This window comes from Chelonia mydas, chromosome 6, assembly GCF_015237465.2.
Source record: "Chelonia mydas isolate rCheMyd1 chromosome 6, rCheMyd1.pri.v2, whole genome shotgun sequence".
Taxonomy (NCBI): Eukaryota; Metazoa; Chordata; order Testudines; family Cheloniidae; genus Chelonia; species Chelonia mydas.
The window spans coordinates 93,003,891-93,029,442 of record NC_051246.2 but is presented as its reverse complement, the minus strand read 5'-3'; the positions used below and the strand labels follow the sequence as shown (position 1 = coordinate 93,029,442).

Sequence of the window (25,552 nt, the reverse complement as noted above, 5' to 3'; positions counted from 1 at the left end):
CGGACCCCCCTGCCAAACCCCATACTCCACACTGACCCCCCCCCCCCCCAACTCCAACCACCTTCACCTTGACACTCCTCCTCCCCCACCCCACCCTGCAGAGTCCCATTGCCCCTGCACCTGGAACACCCCCCACCCCCTGTGAGGCATCCAGATTTACACTCACTCTGAGCCACCCGCACCCAGATTGCCCGACACAGAAATCCCTCACACCACACCTGGATCCCTCCACACTTGGAGCTTGCCAGGCTGTACCTGGCACAGAGGGGCAGGGCCTCGGGGTGTTTCTGGGGTAGGCCCAGCCCTTGTGCAGTGTCAGGGTCTGGTGCAGCCTCACTGCTGAGTCTGTTTCCCGGGGGGGGCTGCAGGGTGATCTCCCACCTTCATGCCTATGCTCCCCACTGCCATGCTGGAGCCTTCACATTTATTTATTGACAAATAAAATTTGCAGAATTCCCTGAAGAGTAACTGGAGTTGGAACTGTCACCCTTGCTAAAGCCTCAGAGGTTAAGAATTGAACACTGTCCTCAGATGTCCTCAGAACGCAGTCACCTGCACATTGGCAGGTGATGGAGGACTGCTCCGTTGCACCTATTCTGGTGACTAAATTCATTTCAACAGATAGTTGTTTAAGCTTGTTGTCTTTGAAGGACAGGCACACTGTATGTAACCCAGTCTAAGACCATGTCATAGCTCCCCATGTTCTGCAGACTCCCTGCTTCATGGTGTGGTTCCATTAAAGCTTTCTAGGAGCTTCATAAAGTGATAACTCAAGTGATGCTTTTCCCTTTGTACTGAACCCAGTACCTCAGAATGGCTCTAGGAGGCGCTGTGCTGCTGGAGTTACTCTTTTCCCAGGAAACTCTTTTGGGAGCTCCTCCTAAGCACTATCTCCTATTTTCTTTGGGAGAGAAGGGGAACTGGTGGGCAAGGCACTCGAGATCACATCTCTGTGGCTAGAGTCCTGTAGAGTCAGAAAACAGGAGAATATTTAAACACACACGGTTTAGACAGCTTAGTTAGGTCACTAGCATTTACCCCGTAACTGTATTGAGTGGAATACAGCCAACTGCGTTGTCTCAGAAGTGTCCAAATACGAGTAGGTAGTAACAGTTCTATATAGTGTAATAGACAGGAGTTGGCATGTGAGCTGACAGTTTCCAATGTGTTGTCAAAAACCAAGAGCCAACCTCCTCACACTACCACCACAGCACCTTTAGATCAGCAGCTGAGAATTCCACTTGTTTGGTTTTTGTCTTTGCTAGGAAACCAATAAAACAGAATGGTATAAGTCATGTATGTGTACACACAATACATAAATGCATGTGGAATTTTATAGCAAGCTTAGATTCAGTTATCATCTTTCCTCACCACAGTTACTTATTCAGTAAAGGATTTACTGCACTATGCCTCACTGATCAGACTCATCCCCTTACAATTATTTAATCAACTAGGCAAACAGGATGACATGCATACAAGTCACGCAAGTGACCACAGTCTCTTAGGCCTTGTCTACACTATAGGGGAAATTCGATCTAAGCTATGCAATTTGAGTAAAGTGAATAGCATAACTCAAATTGACGTAGCTTAGATCTACTTACTGCGGGGTCCACACTACTCAGTGTTGACGGGAGAGCGATCTGCAGTCGATCCCCTGTAAGTGCAGACAAGCCCTTACAGCTGGTCTACACTGGGAACTTACGTTGGCATAGCTACGTCACTTAAAGGTGTGGAAAAATCCACATCCCGAAGTATCATAGTTAAGCCTACCTAACCCTCGTCAACAGAAGAATTCTTCCATTGACCTATCTACCACCTCTCAAGGAGATGGATTACCTAGGCCAGTGATTTTCAACCTTTTTTCATTTGTGGACCCCTACAAATTTTCCAGTGGTGGTGCGGACCCCTTTAGAAATCTTAGACAGTCTGCAGACCAAGTTGAAAACCATTGTAAGTCGACAGAAGAACATCTCCTGTCAGCATAGGTAGTGTCTGTACTGAAGCGTTTCAAGTGTAGACAAGCCCTTACTCTGTCTCTCAATTCTACACTGTCTGTTGTCTCCTCCTGCTGTCTTAATTTAGAGTAAGCACTTTGGGATGAGGTGTCCATCTATTTGTTTTCTCAAGTATGCTTATGATGCTATTATAAATGAATAAATAGTACTGTACCCTTTCCATTCAAAACAAAACCATGCTCCTCTGTTGTAAGCGTACCTTTCTTCTACCATCCTGTTCACTAGTAGCATTCCAACTGCCCAGAGAATATTTCAAATCTTATTTTTTCTCATGTTTATTTTTAACTATTAATGTAGCCAATAATAGTAATAACGCTTTATATAGAACTTCTCCAAAAATAACCAGGTGCTTCAATTTAGAGGAAATTATTAAGGCCTGGTCTAAACTGAGGGGGATCAATCTAAGTTACGCAACTTCAGCTACGTGAATAACATAGCTGAAGTAGACGTACTTAGACCTACTCACTGCAGCGTCTTCACTATGGTGAGTTGACTGTTGCCGCTCCCCCGTCGACTCTATCTGCGCCTCTCGCAGCGCTGGAGTACAGAAGTCAACGAGAGAGCGCTCGGGTCAATTTATCGTGTCTAGATTAGACGCGATAAATCAACCCCCGCTGGATCGATCTCTGCCCGCTGATCCAGCGGGTAGTATAGACATACCATTAGTCTTATTGTGTCTTTTCTGATGTAGAGGGGGAGTTTGGTAGCAAACAGCCATCAGAGGTTAGGCACTGGCCGCCGGATCTGATCCCTCTCTAACTGATTGCAAAAATACCAAAGAAATATTGAATCTGTGATAGAATTGGGGAGGGCTAGCAGGTGGCTTGTCAGAGCTGAGGCTGGAGAGGGAAATTGGGTAAAGTCTACACTTATATGCCTGGAGCTACCAGTTCTATTATCCGGACGCTTTCCTAAACAAATTTCACCTAATGTTGGAAGCTTGGAGGAGGGAGGCTTTACTTATAAATGATGATATTTGTAATGCTTCCCTTTTCTTATTAAATAAACCCACACAATGGGCAGCAGTTCTCTGTTACAATTTGTAATTGTTTTATGTAAATAAGATTTCCTTGCCTGAAAATATTTGGCTCTGGATTAGAGCAAAGTCCCTCCTAACCTGCATCCCTGTGGGCTGGTGCTTTCTTTTCAGTGATGAAAAATATATTACACTTTCCTGAAGTCAGAGTTCACCAGTGCTGTTTCCTTTGTAGTCTTTGCTAGTGACATGATTCTTTTTGTTTAAAATTAATAAAATCCTAAATCTGAGTTCAAGAATAACAGTTAACAGTTCTTTCAACAGAAATTCAACCTTAAATTGTTTCCATATGGGGCCTTTCGTTAAAGCTCTGGTAAAACATGCCCACTATTATACTGAAGTCCAGCTTCTTCCAGGCTTGTCATTCCCCCAAATTTTGGAGCGGATAGTCTCTTGCTGCCAGATATAACAAGCATGAGGGGCCATTGTTTAAAGAAACAAAAACTTGAAATATTGATCCAGGAAGGTAAATCTTGTAGAAATACATTAACCCTTCCTGCTAACACCATTCTCAAGAACAGGAGATTTGGACTAGACCATCTCACAATTAGAATATTCATCCTACGTATGGAATTAGTGGATCTCTCATGGAACGGTTGAGTATATCTATATAAACAAGCTTAAGCTTCAAGCACCATTATGTACAATAATACTAACCCCAGAAGTTCAGAAATCATGAGCTTGGCCCAGAAATCATGACTTAAACCAAAAAACCTTGTCTTTTAAAGTTTCTTCTAACTTTTGAACTAATTGTCTCATACGTACTAGGGGATGAGCAAATAGCATTGCTTACTCTTGCAAAACTACATTAAGGTGACTTTGGCTCCGGCTGCAGAAGTCCTTGGTAGAGGACCCAACTGAGATCGGGGCCCCATTGTGCAAGGCAATGTAAAAACGTGTAGAAAGGCAGTCCCTCCCCCAAAGAGATCGGTCTAATGCAAAGCATGATAGTGAGTTTGTGATATGAGATCTGGAATTTGGACTCATCAAACTCCTCTCATATAGGGGCCATCAAACATCCATTAGATGGGAACAACTTCAGTCCCTGCTGGGCTGGCCAGGGTTCAATAGGGGCCTGCAGGTGAAAAGCTAGGTAGTTCATTTCCAATGCCCTAAGGTGTTCAGTCCCCCATAACACTAATATTACATCTTGGAGGATGAGGCTTGCTTCCTGGAAAGATATGTTTGTTAAATCAAGTTTTGATCACTTTGGAGCTTACACAAGCAGTGTTGTCTGTTCAGGACACCAGCAAAATCTGCCGCTGTGCTCTTAAAGGGATAGCTCCCATTTTTGTCTCATTGTTAACTTGCCCATCTCAGTCTGCTAGGTTTTGTTGTAGGGTCTTTGGGACATGGACTGTCTTTTTGTTCTGTTTGTACAGCACCTAGCACAATGGGGTCCATGACTGGGGCTCATGTGCGTTTTGATAATATAAATAACCAAATCAAAATAAGAATGCATCAGTAAAACATTAGCACAACATGCAAATTCACTTCTAAATATTTTTTTAATATAAAACAATTCCAGTAACTATTCTAGTGTCCATACACTTAATATTTATACTTGTGTATTTTTCACCGCCTCATGGGGCACTAACAGAGCTTGAATCTACAGATCCTCTACACAGACCTCTCTGTGGACCAGCCCATACAGGATTACACAACTGTATGTGAGACAGTAATGGAACATTGGGCATCAGGATTCCTGGGTTCTGTTCCTGCTCTGGAAGTAGATTATGGTCTAGGGGTTACAGAGCATAGCCAAATGTAACAGCACTCCAGCTTGGGTTGTTTGGAGATTGGGCATAGACCTCTTGATGTAAAAAGCAGGAGCCTGTGCCTTCGAGCACCAGGTCTCGAAGCATGAAAGCAGTAGCAGAGGCATAAACCTCTATATGTGGTCTGACCACCAGTGGGTAACACTGAGCCCCAGTTAGTGTGGGTGACATAAGTGCCTCATTTGTCATGTTTCTTCTGAAAGGCAGTGTAGCAACATGAGTGAGAGTTAGGTGGGCATGCATGCACACACTTCTTCCCCAAAATCATGTGAAGGCAGGAGCTCTTCCTGGGGCCAAAAATTACATTACTCACGAGCTGGTGGCATTGTGTTACTTTGAGGGCATAGGTGCGATCTGAGACAGTATTGCAAATCTGTGGGGGAACTTGCCCTTCCAATGATGAGCCCACAACCTGAGCGCCTAGCTGTTTGTTTGGGAACCGTTCAAGTTCCTCCATTCATGCATTCCAAATGGCCCAATTAATGTAAGATTCCACACCCAGCCTTGACTCTTGCTGTTAGATTAGCGTGGCTTTCCCAGGAATATTTAAGGTGAGGTCCACTTTGCCATCTTTCAGTGGCAGAGGCATGATCTGGGGCATGTGGCTAATAAAGAATCAGATTCTTCTAATGAACCACGCACTCCTGTTATGCTGCACAAATAAAAATATTTTATTGAATGTAAAGCCTGAAGTAAATATCTATTTTTACTTGAGAGCTTCAATCTGTCATAGCAGCAGACCCATTATCTATTCCGCTGAGCCATTATGTCTGCTATGCAAAGGTTGTCATGTTTGGATGCATGAGCAAGTTAACATAGATGTGCTTTGATGATTTAGTCTTTAGACCCCAGGTGCTGTCCGTTTCAGTTAGTATTGTAAAGATTCTTTGCTGCAGAGTTGCACATTGTTATGCCATGTTAAGTCTTTGAACCAAAAAAAAAAAAAATCTTCATCCAATTCTAAAATTTGAGAGTGATTTTGATTCTCCCTCCCCCGACTGACATTTTTACCTTTAATTCAAAGTCTTTTGAACCATTGGCTTGATTGGCCAGCAACATGTCTTCATCACTTATCCTGATTCTGTCCATGTCACCTGGGAAAAAGCTGTCCTTTGCTAATTTGCCTCGTTTATGTAAACTGGTGCAACTTAAAATATAGACCAAGGCCTGGTGGTGTTGTATAGTGCACATGACACTAGTGACTAGAATCATGAGGGAAAGTCTTCAGTATAATAGATTCTCTTCTTAGGGAGGGTCTATTTTGATGACTCTAAGGTAGGGTTGCATGTGATGCTAAAAAATTCACTCCAGTCAGTGGTGACCAAAAATCATAGCTGTTTGATGGCCTGTGTGAAATGATCTTAGTCCAGTTTGTAGTAAAGTGTCCATTGCAAAAGAAACACCATTGCAGTGGGCTTCCTGTGTTAGAAGTTTCCGTAAAATGAGAGTGAGCTGCTCATCCTAAGATCCAAATATGTGACAGACCAGCACGATACAGCTTGCAATACAAGCTGATGACGATAAGCTTAGCGCCTGTAAGAAACTTTATACTTTTGAAAGTGCAGTGCTAGTACTAAATAAATATGTAAGGTGTTTGTGTAAAGTTTTCTGCCACTTAGTTTGTATATCTGATGTCAGTTTACAGTGCTAAACTGAGTACAATTGTGTATTTGTGACTATGGTGTATATGGGTCTAAATGGAGTGGATATACCTTGTAATGAGGTACAGTATGAGGATGTGGAGACTGAGAATTGCCTTTTGGGATAGCCCTTTCGGGGTTTGCATTAAGGCACACGGTGTGAGCCACGGAAGTACTGGGGAAGCTTGCTTGCCATGCTGCTGTCTTTCACACCTGTTCTGTGCATAAACATAATATTTCATACTCTAGGGACAGTCAATTGTCAGCTTTACACTAAAACCACAATAAAATGATTAGGGAGAAGCTTAGTATTGTCTTTAATTTGTGACAAGGGGCAGCATAGCAAAACCTTGCTCAGTTATAGGGTTGCTTTCAACGTAGTCTATGCACTTAGTGTATGTCAGAGATGCAGAGGTAGCTGTACTATTAGGGGTTTCATGTCCTGATTCTCTCTGCTGATATGTCGTGGTCTCTCCCCTCTCCCAGGTTTTAAAGGAATTAGATGAAATTGGGGACCTCTTGCAACTGAAGTATTCTCGTCACCGGTTGGTGCCTCTCTTGGACCGGCCATTTGATGAGACTACGTATGAAGAAACAGAAGACTGAACTCCCTCCACATGCCTTGGGGCACTCCCACGAGAGACTCTGTGGCACAGAGGCCACGCAGTCCTTGAACCACACACTTCTGACTGCTTAGCATAAAAAGGACATTTTTTTCACAATACTGAAGTAGCCACATCATCTCTAAATGGCAATTTGTAAATAGTAAAACAGCTTTGATTCTTGTGTCTTCAGGGTAGGGCCCTAGAGAGATGCTTGGCTCTATTTTTTTTTCTTGTTGCTTTTTTAATTATTTATTTGTCACCGTGAAATCACAGTGACCCTAGTTGGCACAGATGCCCCACGTACACTACTAGTCTCAGGAGTGCCAGCTGAAATGTCATGTCTGCAGCACGGCTCTGTTGTGGTAGCACTTCCAATTTCACTACTAGGCGTCTAACTTTGCCAGGGAGTGATGGGCTGGCCAGTTTGCTCAATGGAGATCTCCTAGAGAAACTGTTGATAACTTGTTTAATCTATTTAACAAGACGGATAATCAACCAAAGCTTTTTCCTTTTGCATTTACTTACGTTTAAAACTTGAGTTGTCTTTTTTTAAATAATAAACATGTTGCTGACATGTCACTGACAGAAACATTGTTCCAAAATGTTGGCTAGTTCCACCAGCCACAAGCAAGAGACCTCCCTGGACTTCACCCTTTTTCCCCCAATCTGGCTACCAGATTGATTCCTGGTTTGATGCCAAGTATTGTCTCATTATGGGGGCGGGGGGAGGGCGTGATGGAGAGCTATGACTGGAGCTTTTCTGAGTAGGAAAGATCTTGCCACTGTTACTTTCCTCATAGCTCTAACTCATGGCATAGTCAGGCCTCCATTTCCGAAAATGAATGTATTGTGGCTCACTTCCTCATGTACAAGCAACTTTGCTTTGCTCAAGCTTAAGAGCTGTCCAGGTCTGTTAAAAGATGATCAGATGATTGACAGGTTATAAAAAAAATATATATACTCAGAATTATAACTAAAACCCCCAAACCTTTCTCTTCTACTGGAGAAAGCTCCCATTTGCTATCAGAACCGGAATTGCGTGGTAAGAAGGGTATAATGAGCAGCTACATTTATTTGGGGCAGTTCTGCAAAAGAAATCTTAGTACACAGCATGCAGTTAACTCCAATGTAGCGTGTTCAGATTTGGTTGTCTGAGACTCTCAGTATATTTTGTGAAATTGGTTTTGCAAAGATTAGTGTCTTCAACAAAGCACTGAATGAGACTGCAAAGCCAAAATCTACAATTTGGTGTGGGGGTCACTCTTAAACTTGGTCTGGTCATGATGCTCTTTGCAGGTGGCAGTGACCTTTAGAATGAGATTCTCAATTTTCAGATGGAAGCACAGTGTGGATCAAGTCCATCTGTCTGGTGCAGCAGAGCAAAAGATAACTTTTTAAGTGTGATTGTAGTTCTGTAACGTTCATTCTGTGCCACTGACAGAAGTGGCACTCTTTGATCACTAAAGCCAAGCAGATCTGCAGATACTACCTGGTGGGTTAAAGCAGTATCACCTTCTGTTTTATAGAAACCCCATTTTATAACCTAGGCTATGTCTACACTAGCACTTTTGTCGGTCAGGGGTGTGGAAAGAACACACGGCTCGTGGGGGGTGGTTTTAATTATACTCACGGGAGAGCTCTCTCCTGTAGGCATAGAGCGGCTACACGGGAGACCTTAGAGCGGTGCAGCTGGGCTGCTGTCAAGTCTGTAGTGTAGACATAGACTTATGCATCTTGCCCCATGCTGTATAACTAACCCTCAGAAGCAAATTGTCTCAAGTCTAAAAGCAATCATTTTTGTTGATTTGAAGTGCAGTAGTATAAAATCAGAAGTTTTTAAAAATGTAAGTTGAAATTATGAATTGAAATAGCCACAGATAAGTCTTCCAGTATATCAAATCCACTGGAGATGTTTTGTTTGCTGGAATTGATCATCTATCCATACAGTATGTCCACACCTCACATGTGGTCATGATACACATAGAATAGTTTCCTTTATTTCTTCAGTCATGGAATAAACTGCAAAGTCCTGGAATGATCTGAGTTTATTTTGCCCCTTTGACCCTCTTCACCTGCACTCTGCCCATTAAGTCTTCTCAGCCAGGACTGCTTGTAACATTCCAAACCAATGAGTAGCTCAGATAGCTGCTGCTTTTTAAAAGGTCCTATCATAAAAATAGCTGCTGTTTTTTTTTCCCCTCTGCTCAATGTGTCAGGAACCTGGATAAGATCATCCCAAGAATTCCGGATCAAAGCGCCAGGCCTGGTCAAGTGATACCTTTAAGGACTGATTTCATACAAGCTACCAGAGCCAGAAATAAAGGCTGTAGGTCAGTGGGGACCTGGGATTTTTGCGGCTTCTCAGGGCTGTACAGTGCACTTGTATCCTCCCCCATGTGATCAAGCTATTGAACCTTTACAATTGTGAGGTGCTGACTCCCAGAAAACCTATTTTAGGTTCTAAAAATGTAAGTCCTAATTTCTTTCCCTCTTCCTGTGCATTTGGTCTCTCGATGCTAAGGCAGTCTGGCTTTGTAGACAGAGGGTAATGAAAAATACTATTACATTACTTTATTAAACTCCTTAAAGTATTTCTAACACAGGTTTGCTGTTTTTTAAAAAAAAAAGTCTCAAAATAGTTAATATGCAGTTGGGTTCTATGACAGTTGTTTGGGATGACCTGTGGCGATAATGCCATTACATCATGGTACACCAGCATATTAAATACTGTATCCATTCCTAAGACTTGGCTCAATCACACTCTGTCCAGCTAACATTGTGAAACCACTTGATTAAATTTCAGTCTTGGATCGCCCTGGGGTCTGTGCTGCATCCTGTATGGGAAGTGGGATTTTTTTTTTTCTGGTTCAGGAGGCCCATGTTACTTCAGGAGGATGTGTTTGGCCAAAGTCTGATAACTAGATAAATTGCTTCTAAAAACATGTTAAGAGCTTAAGATTTGACACATTGTGTTCAGGTAGTCGTGTTTTAAAAGCTAGGGAAATCTTTCAAGGTCCATTGAAAATTTCATCCCCAGAAATGAAAGAGCAGGTCCCTGCTGCATCAGACTATGCTTGCCTTCATTTGGAAACGGGATGGCAGTGTACCCGGAGGCGGGGGGACAGTTGCAAAGCTTTCACGAGAAGTAAAATTCATGCCCTTTTTGTCCTTGCCAAAGTAGTAAATGAAAGACACTCTTAGAGTGAAATGAGAAGGAGAGAGGCTGCTTAGGATGCAGACCTCAGGCCCTGCCAACTTTTATGAGCAGCTTTAATTGAAAATTATTCTGTTTTTTTCCCTGCTTTTATATAAAGAGATGCATAGCTTCAAGACAGAATTAAGGCTGGCCTTGTGCAGGGGGTTTCTCTCTGTCCTGTTCCTTCACTGAATTTTGACCCTTGTCGTGCGACAGCATCTCTGGAGAACAGAGTTAAGGAAGAGAGAAGAAAGCTTACTTCCTGAGCTGGAGAGGACTTTAAAACACACAGTGCTAGTGCTGATGTCTGTTTTATTAAACCTAAAGGGATTTCCAGTCTTACACTCAGCTTTAGTAAAGGGAGGCCACTGTGCACTAGTGAAGGATGTGGTCCTTGCATCCTGCTGGGGACTGGCCTTCCCCTACTGGGAGATCTTTTTCTAGAGTTAAGGAGGCACCTGAAGTTCTCATGATCTGTAGTCACCATCCTATTTCTTTTAGTTCCTGTGGGAGAGACGGGGCGGCTTATGTTTTTGGTATCAAAATATCCAGGATTTGGTTTGTACCGTAGGGGACAAGCATTTGTACAAAGTCTCAGCGTGCACGCTATTTTTTTAACACGGTTTGATTTCTCTATCTCTGATGTGCACGTCTTTTTACTTCTGAGGAGCAACTTGAGAGGTTTTTTTCCCACTCTGGGCCCCTGCGGTTACTGGTAAAGAACACTTTGCTCTAATCCAGAGCTCCCAGGCGTGAGCTGGTCCAATTCCTTGTGGGGGTAAAAGCACTTTCTGCACCCTCCCTTATTGCCTGTTGCAGTCAGTTATCAGGAATAGGTAGAATCTTTCAGAAGGGAATTGCAGCATTTTCCTCTTACACACCTAGAGAACAGAAATACCCCTCACCCTCTGTCATAATTGCACCTGCCTGCTGAAAGCAGGCACGGGAAGTGTTCCAGTGAAACTAATGCAGCCCAGTGCCATTCATGCGAGGGAAATCTGGCTTCCTGATCCAACAGTGGACAGTGAACAAAGAAAAGGTTTTAGTATTACCATCGCTTTCTCCTCTCTGCTGTATGGAAGGCTTTTCCACATGCTTTAGAGCAGTGATCCTGAAAGTAGGAGTGCAGCTTCCACTGGGTTGAAGGGTCTGAGCCTTGCCTGCTCCAGACCTCCTGAAGCTCCATATAAATGAAAATGCTCCCTCCCATCTGCTGGCCACCTTTAACTCCCTTCCCCCTTTGGAAAAGTGTTTGGCTTGTTGCGTAAACGGGGCAAGAGGAGAGGTTGTTTTTTTTTTGGCCTCCAGGTATTTCCAGTCTAGGACTCCTACTGTCTATTAGTGAGGTTAGTTAACAGATCGTTCAAATGAAGCAAAGGAGAGGGTGGGAGAAGAGACATGGGGAGTCTGATCACACATAAGAGGGTGTCCTGCAGAGTTCTAAACTGCTACCGTGGCCACCTTTCTCTCTCTGCAGACAGTACGGCCTGTGGAGACGTGTCGCAGAACGCAGTGCTCCATCTTAACCACTATAGTTATGCTCAGCTTTTGAGAACGTTGAATGCTGGAACCTACAGTCTCCATCAGTTGCACCTGTGTATTGAAGAGTGAGGCAGCTGCAGACTGTTCCATTTTAACATAAGTTCAGCCTCAGGGTACCGGTAAATCGCTAACGTGACTGTCAGGTGTAACGTTGGCTGTCCCAGGACTAGAGCTGGAACTGAAGTGGACCACCATCAGGTGAGAGAAGCAGTCAGGTGTAGTCCATTTAACTTGAAACCACTTTTTAAACTCAGTGTAATTGTGGTGACTTGTACTCCTGCAAAGGTTCCCAGTCTTTCAAGCTGTTTTCCTGTCCGAAGGTTTTGTGTGTGGGGCTTGCACTCATGGGAAATGTCTGCCTGGGGGAAGTACTTTGGGGTTTATCTCATGTTAATGTGCTTTGTACTGAGCTTGGAGCTCTACTGTTCCGTCTGTGTCCCAAAAAAGAGTTGGGTGGGGGAGGAGGGATGACTGGACTGTACAGTGCGTACTATTAAAAGGCCTTAAACTGATTCTTTTTTATATGAAGAATTAATAAACTGACTCTAAAGAATACCATGGATCTTAACCCGCAGATATTCTGGGCTCATAATTAACCAATAGAGAATGTTGTTTCTTGGGGGTGGGAGGGTTGGGTTTGCTTTGTGTTCAGCCCTGCCTATCAGCAAGGTTTGTTTAATAAGCAGAAGAGGCATCTGTACACAAGAGTCAAGTGCAGTCATTACAGCTCTGCATCCATGCTACTGCTTGGCAAGGTTTGGTGATCTGCCCCTGGGGCTGCTGGAAGAGAGGAAGGATTAGGGGGAGGCTGGGAGAGAGAGGTTTTAGCATGCAGGAAGTTGTGGCATCTAGCAACTTAATTATTTCTTCGCCTGTAGACAGGCATGTGTGTCAATGGAGCAGCAGGATTGGGCCAGGGGTTGATGCAGATAAAAATATCGCTGACCAAATGAAGTGTGTTGTAAACCATACAGACACTGTATGCGCCCACTGTTTGCCAAATCTCACCCTGTTCAGCCAGTGTTTCTGCAGTCCCTTAACAGGGTGTATTAAGCCAAAGGCATTTCCAGTTTTTCAATGTCACTCCAGAAGGGGGCTAATAAAGGTCTGCGAGAGAGCAAAATAACTAGCATGGAGCCTGAGGCTTTAGGCTAGCTGCCCCAAAGCTAATGGTGGCCCATATTTCCATAGCCCTAGGGTTGAATCACCACCCAGTCAAAGCTTTTGAAGTCTTACATTGCACAGTATTCCTTTACCTCTGCATTGCTATAATGTACATATATATTGGATCTTTTGTAGATATGAAACATTTTAAATGACCTTTTTAATGGGCTTCCCCAGAATATTTTGTGCCAGATATTTACTTTTTTTTACACTGTTGAGGATGAACATGAAGCTGGGTACTGTGTGGGCAGGGAGGGAGAAGAGAAGCAGATGGTCCATTGACTATAAAAAGGGTAACAATGCATGTTAAAAACACTGGAGAAAAACAACTGCTTGGAAAAAAATTGTTCAAATATAATCTGTTCTACCTAATAAAGAATTCGGAAAAGGCCTGGGGAGTGTGTTTTGCTTTTTACAAATGTTGACAAGATTTCTGCCCTGTAAGTGGGTCAAGAAGCACCAGCTGTTGGGCTCGCTGTCGGAATTGCTGGGTAAAATTCTATGGGCCTGTGTTATGCAGGATGTAATGGGCTGCTTTAGCCTTCTGCTTTAGAAGGAGTTGTGGAGTTGCCCCATAGCTCTGGTCTCGTCCCTGTCCTAATGCCAGTGAAGCCTCCAGGAGGGGGTCTTAGTCTGTTCCAGCTTTGGGGCTTAACTCGCATCTCTGCCTGGAAATACATGGCTCATTTCAGATCTAAATTCAGCCATCTGTAAATCAGAGATGTCAAGTCTTTGAAATTGAGAACAGCCTGGGTCTGGTATTCCAGCACAGGTGCTCAAACTGGCCTATAGGTGACTGAATACTGATTTGAGCATGCAAATGAGGCAGGATTGGGACTTACTGTTAGCATTTTCTCATTTGGAAAATGGATTTCTGTTGTCCGAAGGAAACCCAAACATTTCTGTGCTTGATCTGCAAGGATGCTACGTCCCTTTCGGATATGCTATGATAATGAATACTTCTCAGTGTTTATTTTTCCCCCAATTCTTGCATTTTCCTCTGAGTGGCTGGATAGGACTCTGGTTCCTCAGATGTTTGTCACCCTTTATAAAGGCCAGTGCAGTGGTGAATTAGCCCCTGAGCCAACAGGGCTCGTGCCCAGGGGCCCTGGAAAGAATCTGCCACTGGGCAGCAGAACCCTGGAGTCTTGGCAGCAGTGCCGGGCGGGGCAGGGGAAGCCCCAGTTCCCCCCAACCTGCTCCCCAGCAGCAGCGGCAGGTGGGCAGGACAGGGGAAGCCTCCCATGCCCCTAACCCTGTCCCCAGCAAAGCTGCAGGACAGGGGAAGCCCCTCACGGTGGCCCCTGTCCCCACCAGAAGCCGTGGGGCAGCAGGGCAAGCCCCCACACCCAACCCGCTCTCCGGCAGAAATGCCAGGAGGGGCAGGAGAAGGCCCAGCGCCCTGACCCTGGTGCCCTGCAGAAGTGTGGGGAGTGGCAGGGGATGCCGCAGCACCCTGACCCCCGTTGCGGCCCTGGAACTGGAGGAGCTTTCACTCCCTGCTGTTGCCCCGGGGCCCTGGCACGGGGACAGAGCTGCTCCAGTCTTTGGGTTGCAGGGGGGAGGGGAAGAAAGGGGGTGGTAGAATGGGCGGACCCTAGGTAGAACAGGGGCGGGCCCTTGGGAAAGGGGCAGAAAGGGGTGGGGGTGTGGGTGGGGCTGCAGGTGGAAGGGGTTGGGGAGGGGCTCTCCACTTGCTGTGGCCCAGATGAGGTCTCAGGAAACCTTAATCCACCCTGGCCCAGTGGGTCCATAGTCAGGTCCTTGGATGTTTGGGCCTAAACAATCCAATAGGCCCTCTGTTATTCCAGAGACCCCTGCCCCACACACATGCATGAGGGTCCATAGAGACAAGGACACGAATTTCAGAAAGGAAGAAGAGGTCACGGGAACACAGATTGGGGGACGGGGGCGGACCCAGGCACAACTGGAGCTGGATGGTGTTCTGCATGTATTTCTCTCCTGGGGCTCTATGGTAAGTCTCAACACTGACATTGTATGGGAGAGGTACTATTGATGATGATGCAGGCTCTCACTTGGGAGAAGCCCTGGTAGCAATGGGGTCAGGATCAGCTGGCAATGCATCTCGAGCTGATGCTCTTTGGAAAAACAAACTGTTCCACTAATTGGATCAGAGCATTGGCAGGTGAGCATGACCTGCTGAAAGGTCTGAGCCTTTCTCTGCAGCCATATTAGGAGAGAAGCAGCCATGTGACAAGAAACAGAAAGTCACATCCTCACATTCCATCTAAATTACATTAAAACAATGTAATATCAGACTGTTAAGAAGGTGATCCTGTCCTAATAGCACCCACCATCACCAGATAAAGGAACAGATTTTAAGATGGTTAAAGAAAACTTGGTTTGATAGCATTCTGTCTGGCAAGAAACCACTTATCAACAGTTGTGACTGTAAAATCTATACTTCTGTTGTTTTGTCCCCAATGCTCTATTGTTTATCTGTATGGTCTCTGTATGGTTCTTTGATTGTTTCTGCCTGTTGCATAACAAATTTTGTTAGGTGTAAATCGATGGTGATGGGGTAGGATGGGTTAAAGGATTGTTTTACAGTATGTTAGGATTGGTTAGAAAATTGTTTAGTAATATTTTAGTAAAATGATTGGTTAAGGTACAGCTAAGCAGGACTCAAGTTTCATTATATAAACTGGGGTCCAAAAGAAAATTCTTGCGAACCAACTCCAGAACACAACCCCATGATCAGAGCTGCTAGACCACAACACACTGCCAACCACACTGTGCAGAAACTGGAGTCTCCCAGATGACCTGATCTGACTGGCCATCAAGAAAAGTTAATCCACTTTATTGGGAGTGGTGAGCATGGTACGCTTAGCATATGCATTCTGTTTTGGTGACTGTTAATAAAGGTTAAATAGGATATTACTATGTGAGGCTCTTTCATTGGTAAAAGACCGCACAAACCCGCAGAGTGTAAGGTTATGCCCTGAGCCCATGGAAGGGTAAGAGTGGGTGCCTAAATTAAGAGCGTTACGCCTTAAGCCCTAGGAACTGGGTAAAGATGGGTGCCCCTGGAGTGTGTGAGTAACAGAATTTTGTGCAGGTAACATTATGATCCAGCTTCTATCCAGGAGAGCACTTTAGAGGGGGTTTGGAGAAATTGAGGCACAAGAGATTATAAAGGGGCAGTTACAAATGGAAGAAAAAACGGTTAAGATAACATGGATGGAGAGGAAAATCCAAACAGAAAAGGACAATATTTTGAAGAGAGTTCTGAGGTCTAAGGTCTTTCAGGCAGGGAGCACATTTTATTCTGGCTGCTTAAGTGCCACCCATGTGTGCACCGCTGTATCAATGAATTATTGGCAGTGAATTACTGAACTATTGAATATACCACACCTTGAGTCTATGATGTTAATGCTGGCTTGGCTATTTCTACACTAAAAATTAAAAACCTCCCCTGAATAGTCTCCTATCCTTGGATGATGCAGTGGGGCAGCATTAGTTAGGTCCAGAAATGAGATACAGCTGCCTTAAAATTCTGCGGAACATCCATCTTCCTGAGACCCTTGCAGGTAGGGATGGTCAACCACTCTGCCAATAATCTGCCTGGGTGGAGGGAGGCTCTCTCACTACCATGTACACTCAGTAGCTCAGTGGGCTCAGAGCTCTAGCTTTTGCAACACTTGCGTTACAAAGATGTCTTACTAGGTTTTCATTGAATCAACCTAGTGACAGGATGTGGAAAAAGCTAATGTACTCAATGCTTTTTTTTGCCTCTGTCTTCACAAACAAGGTCAGCTCCCAGACTGCTGCACTGGGCAGCACAGCATGGGGAGGAGGTGACCAGCCCTCTGTGGAGAAAGAAGTGGTTCGGGACTATTTAGAAAAGCTGGACGAGCACAAGTCCATGGGGCCGGATGCGCTGCATCCGAGAGTGCTAAAGGAGTTGGCAGATGTGATTGCAGAGCCATTGGCCATTATCTTTGAAAACTCATGGCGATCGGGGGAAGTCTTGGACGACTGGAAAAAGGCTAATGTAGTGCTCATCTTTAAAAAAGGGAAGGAGGATGATCCTGGGAACTACAGGCCAGTCAGCCTCACCTCAGTCCCTGGAAAAATCATGTAGCAGGTCCTCAAGGAATCAATTCTGAAGCACTTGGGAGAGGAAAGTGATCAGGAATAATCAGCATGGATTCACCAAGGGCAAGTCATGCCTGACTAATCTAATTGCCTTCTATGATGAGATAACTGGCTCTGTGGATGAGGGGAAAGCGGTTGACGTGTTGTTCCTTGACTTTAGCAAAGCTTTTGACATGGTCTCCCACAGTATTCTTGTCAGCAAGTTAAAGAAGTATGGGCTGGATGAATGGACTATAAGGTGGATAGAAAGTTGGCTAGATTGTCTGGCTCAACGGGTAGTGATCAATGGCTCCATGTCTAGTTGGCAGCCAGTATCAAGTGGAGTGCCCCAAGGGTCGGTCCTCGGGCCGGTTTTGTTCAATACCTTCATAAATGATCTGGAGGATGGTGTGGATTGCACCCTCAGCAAGTTTGCAGATTACACTAAACTGGGAGGAGTGGTAGATACGCTGGAGGGTAGGGATAGGATACAGAGGGACCTAGACAAATTAGAGGACTGGGCCAAAAAAAATCTGATGAGGTTCAACAAGGACAAGTGCAGAGTCCTGCACTTAGGACGGAAGAATCCCATGCACCGCTACAGACTAGGGACCGAATGGCTCGGCAGCAGTACTGCAGAAAAGAACCTAGGGGTTACAGTGGACGAGAAGCTGGATATGAGTCAACAGTGTGCCCTTGTTGCCAAGAAGGCCAATGGCATTTTGGGATGTATAAGTAGAGATATTGCCAGCAGACCGACGGACGTGATTGTTCCCCTCTATTCAACATTGGTGAGGCCTCCTCTGGAGTACTGTGTCCAGTTTTGGGCCCCACACTACAAGAAGGATGTGGAAAAATTGGAAAGAGTCCAGCGGAGGGCAACAAAAATGATTAGGGGACTGGAACACATGACTTATGAGGAGAGGCTGAGGGAACTGGGGATGTTTAGTCTACAGAAGAGAAGAATGAGGGGGGATTTGATAGCTGCTTTCAACTACCTGAAAGGGGGTTCCAAAGAGGATGGATCTAGACTGTTCTCAGTGGTAGCTGATTGCAGAACAAGGAGTAATGGTCTCAAGTTGCAGTGGAGGAGGTTTAGGTTGGATATTAGGAAAAACTTTTTCACTAGGAGGGTGGTGAAACACTGGAATGCGTTACCTAGGGAGGTGGTGGAATCTCCTTCCTTAGATATTTTTAAGGTCAAGCTTGACAAAACCCTGTCTGGGATGATTTAGTTGGGGATTGGTCCTGCTTTGAACAGGGGCTTGGACTAGATGACCTCCTGCGGTCCCTTCCAACCCTGATATTCTATGAATCTGCCCCCTTTACCACTTGGCCTCCCTCCTGCATGCTTCCATCACAGAGGGTGGCTACATTGGCTTTTTTCCCCAAAAAAATATCAGGAGAGGGCTAATGGACAGGGCCCTGAACTGGGAGGCAGGAGACTGGTACTATTCTGCTGTCACCTTTCTCTGCCTGCTGCCCCCACCAGCCTGCCTTGGTCTGTTTAGTTAGACTGTCTGCTTTTTTGCGTAGGGACTGTCCTTCACTGTTATTTATACCATGGTTGGGGGCCTCTTTGGCACTATCTTAATATAAATAACAAAAGGCACAATGACATGTATAGTAGGAACACTGGTGTAGATGGGGCTTTGGGTAGCTGCTGGTGTTTTAATCCCTGTGTGGCTGCCATCCATCTCTGCTTAGAACAGATCCATGTGGCACTCCTTAAAGCACCTTGGCAAGCAAGCCTTGTTTAGATAGGCTGAGTCCTGAGGATGAGTTCAAATCTCTCCTTGCAGCCAGGCTGATTTGCTAATCTTCACCTCCCATGCCCTTGTGTCGTGCACAGAGAGGATGCCCTCACATGGACCATGGCAATGGAATGAAAAGCCAAGTTCAGCTCCCGCCAATAAAGGAGCTGGGGTTGTAAGTCTGTCCAGCGGCAGCCCCAGCTCTGCCATAGAAGCTCTGCCTGCTAGGAGCTGCCAGGGGAAGATGCTGAGCTCAGAGGGCTGGAGACCTCGGTTGTGTCTGACCATATTTTTAACCCTTGCCTAGGATTTCTCCCTCCCTCTGCCCTGCCCTGTTCCGGCTAGGGCCTGGGATTCATGGATTGATTCATTCACGTCATTCCGTCCATTCATTCATTCATTCATGCAGTGTGCATGTGGGGACCCTCCTTCTCCAACGTCAGAGCAGCTGGGGGCTGGTTGCAGAGTCGCCGGAGAGCGGAGCCGCGCAGGCAGCCCCGATGCCGCGAGCCACGGGGGGACTTGCACGCGCGCTGCAAAGCCCGAGAGAGGGGCAAAGCCAAAGGCCGAGCGGCGCTCGCAGGGTCCGGAGGGGAGAGGCCGGCAGCCGGGGGATTACATTGGAGGGACTCGGTCGGGGAAGCCAGGGGCACTTGGCGCAAGGAGGGAACGGGAATGGGAAGAGCCAGAGCGCCGGGATCCCAGCTCTGACGACGAGGGTCCTCACGGAGGGAGCTGCAAAGGGGAAGCCCCTGCCACGGAGGGGAAGCAAAAAGGAGCCTGCCGCGAGCGCAGCCTCGAGGAGGCGAAACCTCGGCCGGCTGGGGAAAGCTTCGCGAAGGGGAGAAGATCAAAGAGTTTGCAGAACAAAGAGCGGCTCATCCTCGGTTGCAAAGCCGGGGGAGCGAGCCCAGCCCACCCCACCGTGAGAGGCAAGCGGGAGCCCGGCAAGGGACCAGAGGGGAGAGGTTTGCAGCAGAGGTAGCCTGGGACATGCAGCATCCGGGAGGAGAGAAGCGACTGGCTGAGCCCAAGAGGTGGAAACATTTGGAGGGAAACAGAGGAAAGTTTTGTATTGTCAGCAGCCGCCGCCTCCAGTTTGGGGCTGGGGGGGCCGGAGCGCGTGGAGCCGTCTGATGCTGCGCCCCTTTGATCTGCGAGGAGGGACTTTATTTGTCCTGATGCAAAAGGAGCATTTTCCCAGCTAAAGGGGAAAAAAAGGGGGGGAGCCTCTGCCTTGGGATAAACGAGCACCGGGCTCTGGAACCGCCTGAGGAAAATCACCAGCCCAAGTGACTCGGGGGGGGGTGGGGTGGGGGGGCAGAGAAGAGGAGGAAAAGAAATCAGAGTGCAAAAAGGATTAGAAAAGGGGGTGGGGGAGGTGAAGCCCTCTCCCTCGGTTCTTCCTTTCTTCTTTCCCCCTGCAAATCTTTTCAGAGTTATCCTTCAGCATCAGTGGCCCAGGCACCGGAGCCCAGGAAGGGCAGCTAAATGCAAACGTGATCAGCAAACTGCAAGAGAGATCAGAGGGCCAACCCCCGCCAGAGGAGAGTCCCCGGGAAGCCAGGGCTCAGGGGACTGTCAATAATCTCTCTCCCACACTCTGAGCGGCTCTGGGCCCTGCCGGGGACACAACAATACAGGAGCAGAAGGCTGGAAAGAGGATTGCAGTTTTCATCTGCACTTTTTGATCCTCCCTCTCCTACTCCTTCAGGGACTGATTTTGTAACATTAGCAGGCTGGATTCGGGGTGGGGGGGGTGCCTGGCTGCTTGCCTTGTCTGTGCGTGGAGAGGTGGGTTAGGGGGAGGGCGGAGGAAGAGATGTCTGGGATCAGAGGGAAAGTTGTGCTTATCCTAGGCTTCGTCTTCCTGACAACTCTTCTGGCGGTGGTGAGAGGGCTTCCCCTGAGGAAACAACGCGCCAGCAGCCCCAGGGAGCGGAGTCACAAGCTGATGGAGGTAAGGCAACTGGCTGCTGCTCCCTGCTCTGTTTGAGAGCAGAAGTGGGGCCCGGTGGTAGTTCTTTCTCTGGGTATTGTTGGGGGGGGGCGTAGATGTGGGAGAACAGAACAGGAGCCTAACCTGGGGGGTGGTCAAATGACCTGCCCCCAACATGGCACATGCAGGGCTTCTAAAGAGCAGGCACATGTGGTGGAAGCCCCTCAAAGTCACCTGGACAGAGCTCTAGAAAATCCACTATCTGCCCCAGGAGTGGCTGGGAGAGGTAGGACCCTGTGGGGTCCCGTTTTGTTCTAGGTGCATGGTTTTTCTTAACCAGCTGCAGCTGGGTTTTTAAAGTCTCAGCATATGGCAATGCCTCCTTCCCTGGGGAGCTCTTCTCCAGCATCTCTGCGTATGTGGAAGGGGACAGCACACCCTTGTATAGAGGTGAGGGCCCTTCCTGCTAAGACTGTGAGGAGTCCCTTGGAGTTGGTCATGTCCAAGGTAATATGTAATTACATTACATTTTATCCAAAATGTGTCCATGTAGCCCGTCCACACCTTGTCCTACTGAGAGCTCTGAATGACATAATGGGTAACAGGAGCCACTTGAGAGAGACACAGGTTTTTAGTTTCCTCCTTGGCTTGCCAGAAAGGGCAAAGCCCTTTCCCCACCACCCCAAAGTGTCTGATCACCGGAGATCTCAGCCTTCCCTGGGATGGGAGCAGGGAATGTGATTTCAGACACCTCAAGACTGAGGCTAAGTTTAATAATTCAATGTGCAGGAAGGTCTGTTGCCTCCAAAGGACAATATCTGCCACAGGAGATGTGAGTCAAAGTATAGCCTGAATCAGGGCAGGGTTTGCAACTTGTCAGGAGCACAAATGTTTCACCACATTGGCATTAAATGCAGCAGATTGCAGCGACCTTGCTCCTGGAGGTGGAGACCATGGCGGCTGCAGGTTCCAGAATGTCATGCTCCTCCTTGATCCAAATGTCCTGTGCTTGCATAGGAGGGAGTATGACATGCTGGCATCTGCATTTCCATATGCTGCACCCCTCAAGCAGGGTAGACTTTAGCGTGGGTTCATGGGTTCAACTGCACCCACAGAAATCTGGCCCAGATTAACCAATATGCAATGATTTCTGTGGGCACAAGGGCCTGGATTTCGGGTTTCACCCAGGCTGCCCCTTCATGATGACAGATCTGAGTGAGTGACGTTGCAACCTGACACACAGGGTCACAGCACCACTCAGGTTTGACACCTGCCATCAATAGCGTGAGGAGCAACTTGTCCACCCTGACTGGACCCAGATCACACCTGTTGCTACTGCTGGCATTATCACACCAGGCCTGAGGCAACCTGTCAGGCAGAGCCCACAGGGAGGGTCAGGGTCAGGGATACTGCTCCCACTGGTAGCAGGGCTGGAACTCAAGGAGAGGTGGGACCAGGAGTGGCTCCCCCAGCCTCAGGCAGGGCAGAATCCACCTACCCCCACAGAGAGGGCAGCAACCTAACAGGCCTGAGCCCTGACACCCCCCATACCCTCCCTCTAGTGTACCCATTGAAGTGGGAGGCTACCTCCACCCATGCTCTCTGTAAAAGGTGGGCGTGGCCAGGGGCTGTATTTTGCCTGTTCTTGGGCAGGACCTGTGTGTTGTCTTGCAAAGGATTTAGAACAGCTAAGATCATGGAAGGAAACCTTGACTCTGCCCCTCTGGCTTCAAGACTGCCGTCACTAGTGGGCTTATAGGACATGGGATCAAAATGCATGGAAACCCACTATGTGTCTGAGTGGGGGAGAAATCAGTGGAATGGGAGCAAATCTATAGCAATCCTAGAGAAAAAAGGCCCTTTCGCAAACAAGGAGGGGAAACAGTGACTTGCATATGGCTGAACCAAACAACTGCCTTTTAAATGGGTCTCTTAGCAGGAAAATGAAAAGGGGGTTAGACAATAAGGAAAAAAAATTCACCTTGTGACCAAAGCTACTGATAAAACACAGGTAGTAAAAGGAAGATGTGGAAAAACTGACTGTATATGAATTAGTAGGTCTGGGTAGTAGCAGCCCAGATATTCATCAGTGATAGGCATCAGTATAAGAAGCTTGATGGACAGACTTTAATCCCAGCAAGTCGGAGGGGTTGGCTGATGAGTTTACCGAATGACTGGCAGCTCTTTTTGAAATGTTACAGAGAAATGGGGATGTACCTTATTGTTGTTATTAAAACGTGGCACCGATAGGCTAAAAAGAGTGATTCTGGCTATTTCTGTCTGATCAACTGAACTTCACTCCTTAGTAAAATAATGGGATAAATGTTGAGAGTGAATCTGAAAGCCAGTGGAAGATAATTGAACCACAAGCACCAGAGAGCTTGGTTTGATCTTGGCCTAAATCATGCCAAATGGATTTGATAACTTTTTTTGGATTGAATTACAAATGAGTAGATGAAGGGGGATTGCTCAAAATGTTATATCTAGACAATAATCTTACATTTATATTGTGCCTTTCCTGGGAAATCTGCAAACATATATACCTGTATCAGTTTGCTCACTACAGAAATGCAGCCACCTCTTGGTGGAACATGGCTGTGGGTATGTCTACACTATGAAATTAGGTCGAATTTATAGAAGTCAGTTTTGTAGAAAGTGTTTTTATACAGTCGATTGTGTGTGTCCCCACACAAATGCTCTAGGTGCATGTAGACGGTGGAGTGTGTCCACAGTACCGAGGCAACCGTCTACTTCCGGAGCATTGCACTGTGGGTAGCTATCCCACAGTTCCTGCAGTCTCCGCCACCCATTTGAATTCTGGGTAGAAATCCCAGTGCCTGATGGAGCTAAAACATTGTCGCGGGTGGTTCTGGGTACATATCGTCAGGCCCCCCTTCTCTCCCTCCTTCCGTGAAAGCAAGGGCAGACAATCGTTTTGCGCCTATTTTCTTGAGTTACCTGTGCAGACGCCATACCACGGCAAGCATGGAGCCCGCTCAGCTCACCGTCACCGTATGTCTCCTGGGTGCTGGCAGACTCGGTACTGCATTGCTACACAGCAGCAGCTTATTGCCTTTTGGCAGCAGACAGTGCAGTATGACTGGTAGCTGTCGTTGACGTAGTCCTGGGTGCTCTTTTAACCGACCTCGATGAGGTCGGGGCACCTGGGCAAACATGGGAGTGACTCAGCCAGGTCATTTCCCTTTTAAGTTTTGTCTCATGGCGATTGAGTCCTACAGGCAGTGCACTGTCTTTTAATCTGCATCTAGCAGAAGACGATGGCCAGTCATACTGCACCGTCTTCTGCCGAGCACCCAGGACATGACGATGGTTGGTGGTCGTACTGCACAGTCTGCTACCAGCAAGATGTATAAAGGTAGATGAAGTGGCTCAAAACAAGAAATAGACCAGATTTGTTTTGTATTCATTTTCTCCTCCCTCCCTCCTTCCCTCTGTGAAATCAATGGCCTGCTAAACCCAGTTTTGAGTTCTATCCTTGAGGTTTTGAGCTCTATCCTTGAGGGGGCCATTCAGTTTCTTGCAAAGCTACCCCCTTTGTTGATTGTAATTCCCTGTAAGCCAACCCTGTAAGCCATGTCATCAGTCGCCCCTCCCTCCATCAGGGCAACGGCAGACAATCGTTCCGTGCCTTTTTTCTGTGCTGACGCCATACCACGGCAAGCACGGAGCCCACTCAGATCGCTTTGGCAATTAGGAGTACATTAAATACCACATGCATTATCCAGCAGTATATGCAGCACCAGAACCTGGCAAAGCGAAACCGGGCGAGTAGCTGATGTCAGCGTGGTGACGAGAGTGATGAGGACATGGACCCAGACTTCTCTCAAAGCACGGGCCCTGGCAATGTGGGCATCATGGTGCTAATGGAGCAGGCTCATGCGGTGGAATGCTGATTCTGGGCCCGGGAAACAAGCACAGACTGGTGGGACCGCGTAGTGTTGCAGGTCTGGGACGATTCCCAGTGGCTGCGAAACTTTCACATGCGTAAGGGCACTTTCATGGAACTTTGTGACTTGCTTTCCCCTGCCCTGAGGCGCGAGAATACCAAGATGAGAGCAGCCCTCACAGTTGAGAAGCGAGTGGCGATAGCCCTGTGGAAGCTTGCAATCCCAGACAGCTACCGGTCAGTCGGGAATCAATTTGGAGTGGGCAAATCTACTGTGGGGGCTCCTGTGATGCAAGTAGCCAACGTAATCAAAGATCTGCTGATATTAAGGGTAGTTATCCTGGGAAATGTGCTGGTCATAGTGGTTGGCTTTGCTGCAATGGGATTCCCTAACTGTGGTGGAGCCATAGACGGAACCCATATCCCTATCTTGGCACCGGAGCACCAAGCCGTCGAGTACATAAACCGCAAGGGGTACTTTTCAGCAGTGCTGCAAGCTCTGGTGGATCACAAGGGACATTTCACCAACATCAACGTGGGATGGCCGGGAAAGGTACATGACACTTGTATCTTCAGGAACTCTGGTCTGTTTCAAAAGCTGTAGGAAGGGACTTTATTCCCAGACCAGAAAATAACCATAGGGGATGTTGAAATACCTATAGTTATCCTTGGGGACCCAGCCTACCCCTTAATGCCATGGTTCATGAAGCCATACACAGGCAGTCTGGAGAGTAGTCAGGAGCTGTTCAACTACAGGCTGAGCAAGTGCAGAATGATGGTAGAATGTGCATTTGGACGTTTAAAAGCACGCTGGCGCAGTTTACTGACTTGGTTAGACCTCAGCAAAACCAATATTCCCACTGTTGTTACTGCTTGCT

At 46.8% G+C, this 25,552-nt stretch overlaps 2 protein-coding genes across 4 annotated transcripts in view; both read left to right on the top strand.

Moving 5' to 3' along the window:
- Nucleotides 1-9,690, top strand: part of SPTLC2 (serine palmitoyltransferase long chain base subunit 2) — a 118,404-nt gene extending 108,714 nt beyond the window's left edge. The window contains exon 12 of the mRNA XM_037900759.2: nt 6,956-9,690. Coding sequence (XP_037756687.1) covers nt 6,956-7,075 — 120 coding nt within the window. The 3' untranslated portion in view covers nt 7,076-9,690. The remainder of the gene's footprint in view (nt 1-6,955) is intronic.
- A 9,601-nt stretch (nt 9,691-19,291) lies between these two features.
- ISM2 (isthmin 2) overlaps nt 19,292-25,552 on the top strand; it is a 52,878-nt gene continuing 46,617 nt past the window's right edge. For 2 of the 3 annotated variants that reach the window (XR_006291685.1, XM_043549157.1), the window contains exon 1: nt 19,301-20,788. Coding sequence is in view for 2 of the 3 variants with exons in the window: in XM_043549157.1 (XP_043405092.1) it covers nt 20,651-20,788 (138 nt within the window). In the remaining variant the exon portion in view is untranslated. Of the gene's footprint in view, nt 20,789-25,552 lie in introns of all 3 variants that reach the window. The other variant, XM_007068821.3, reaches the window with a different exon arrangement.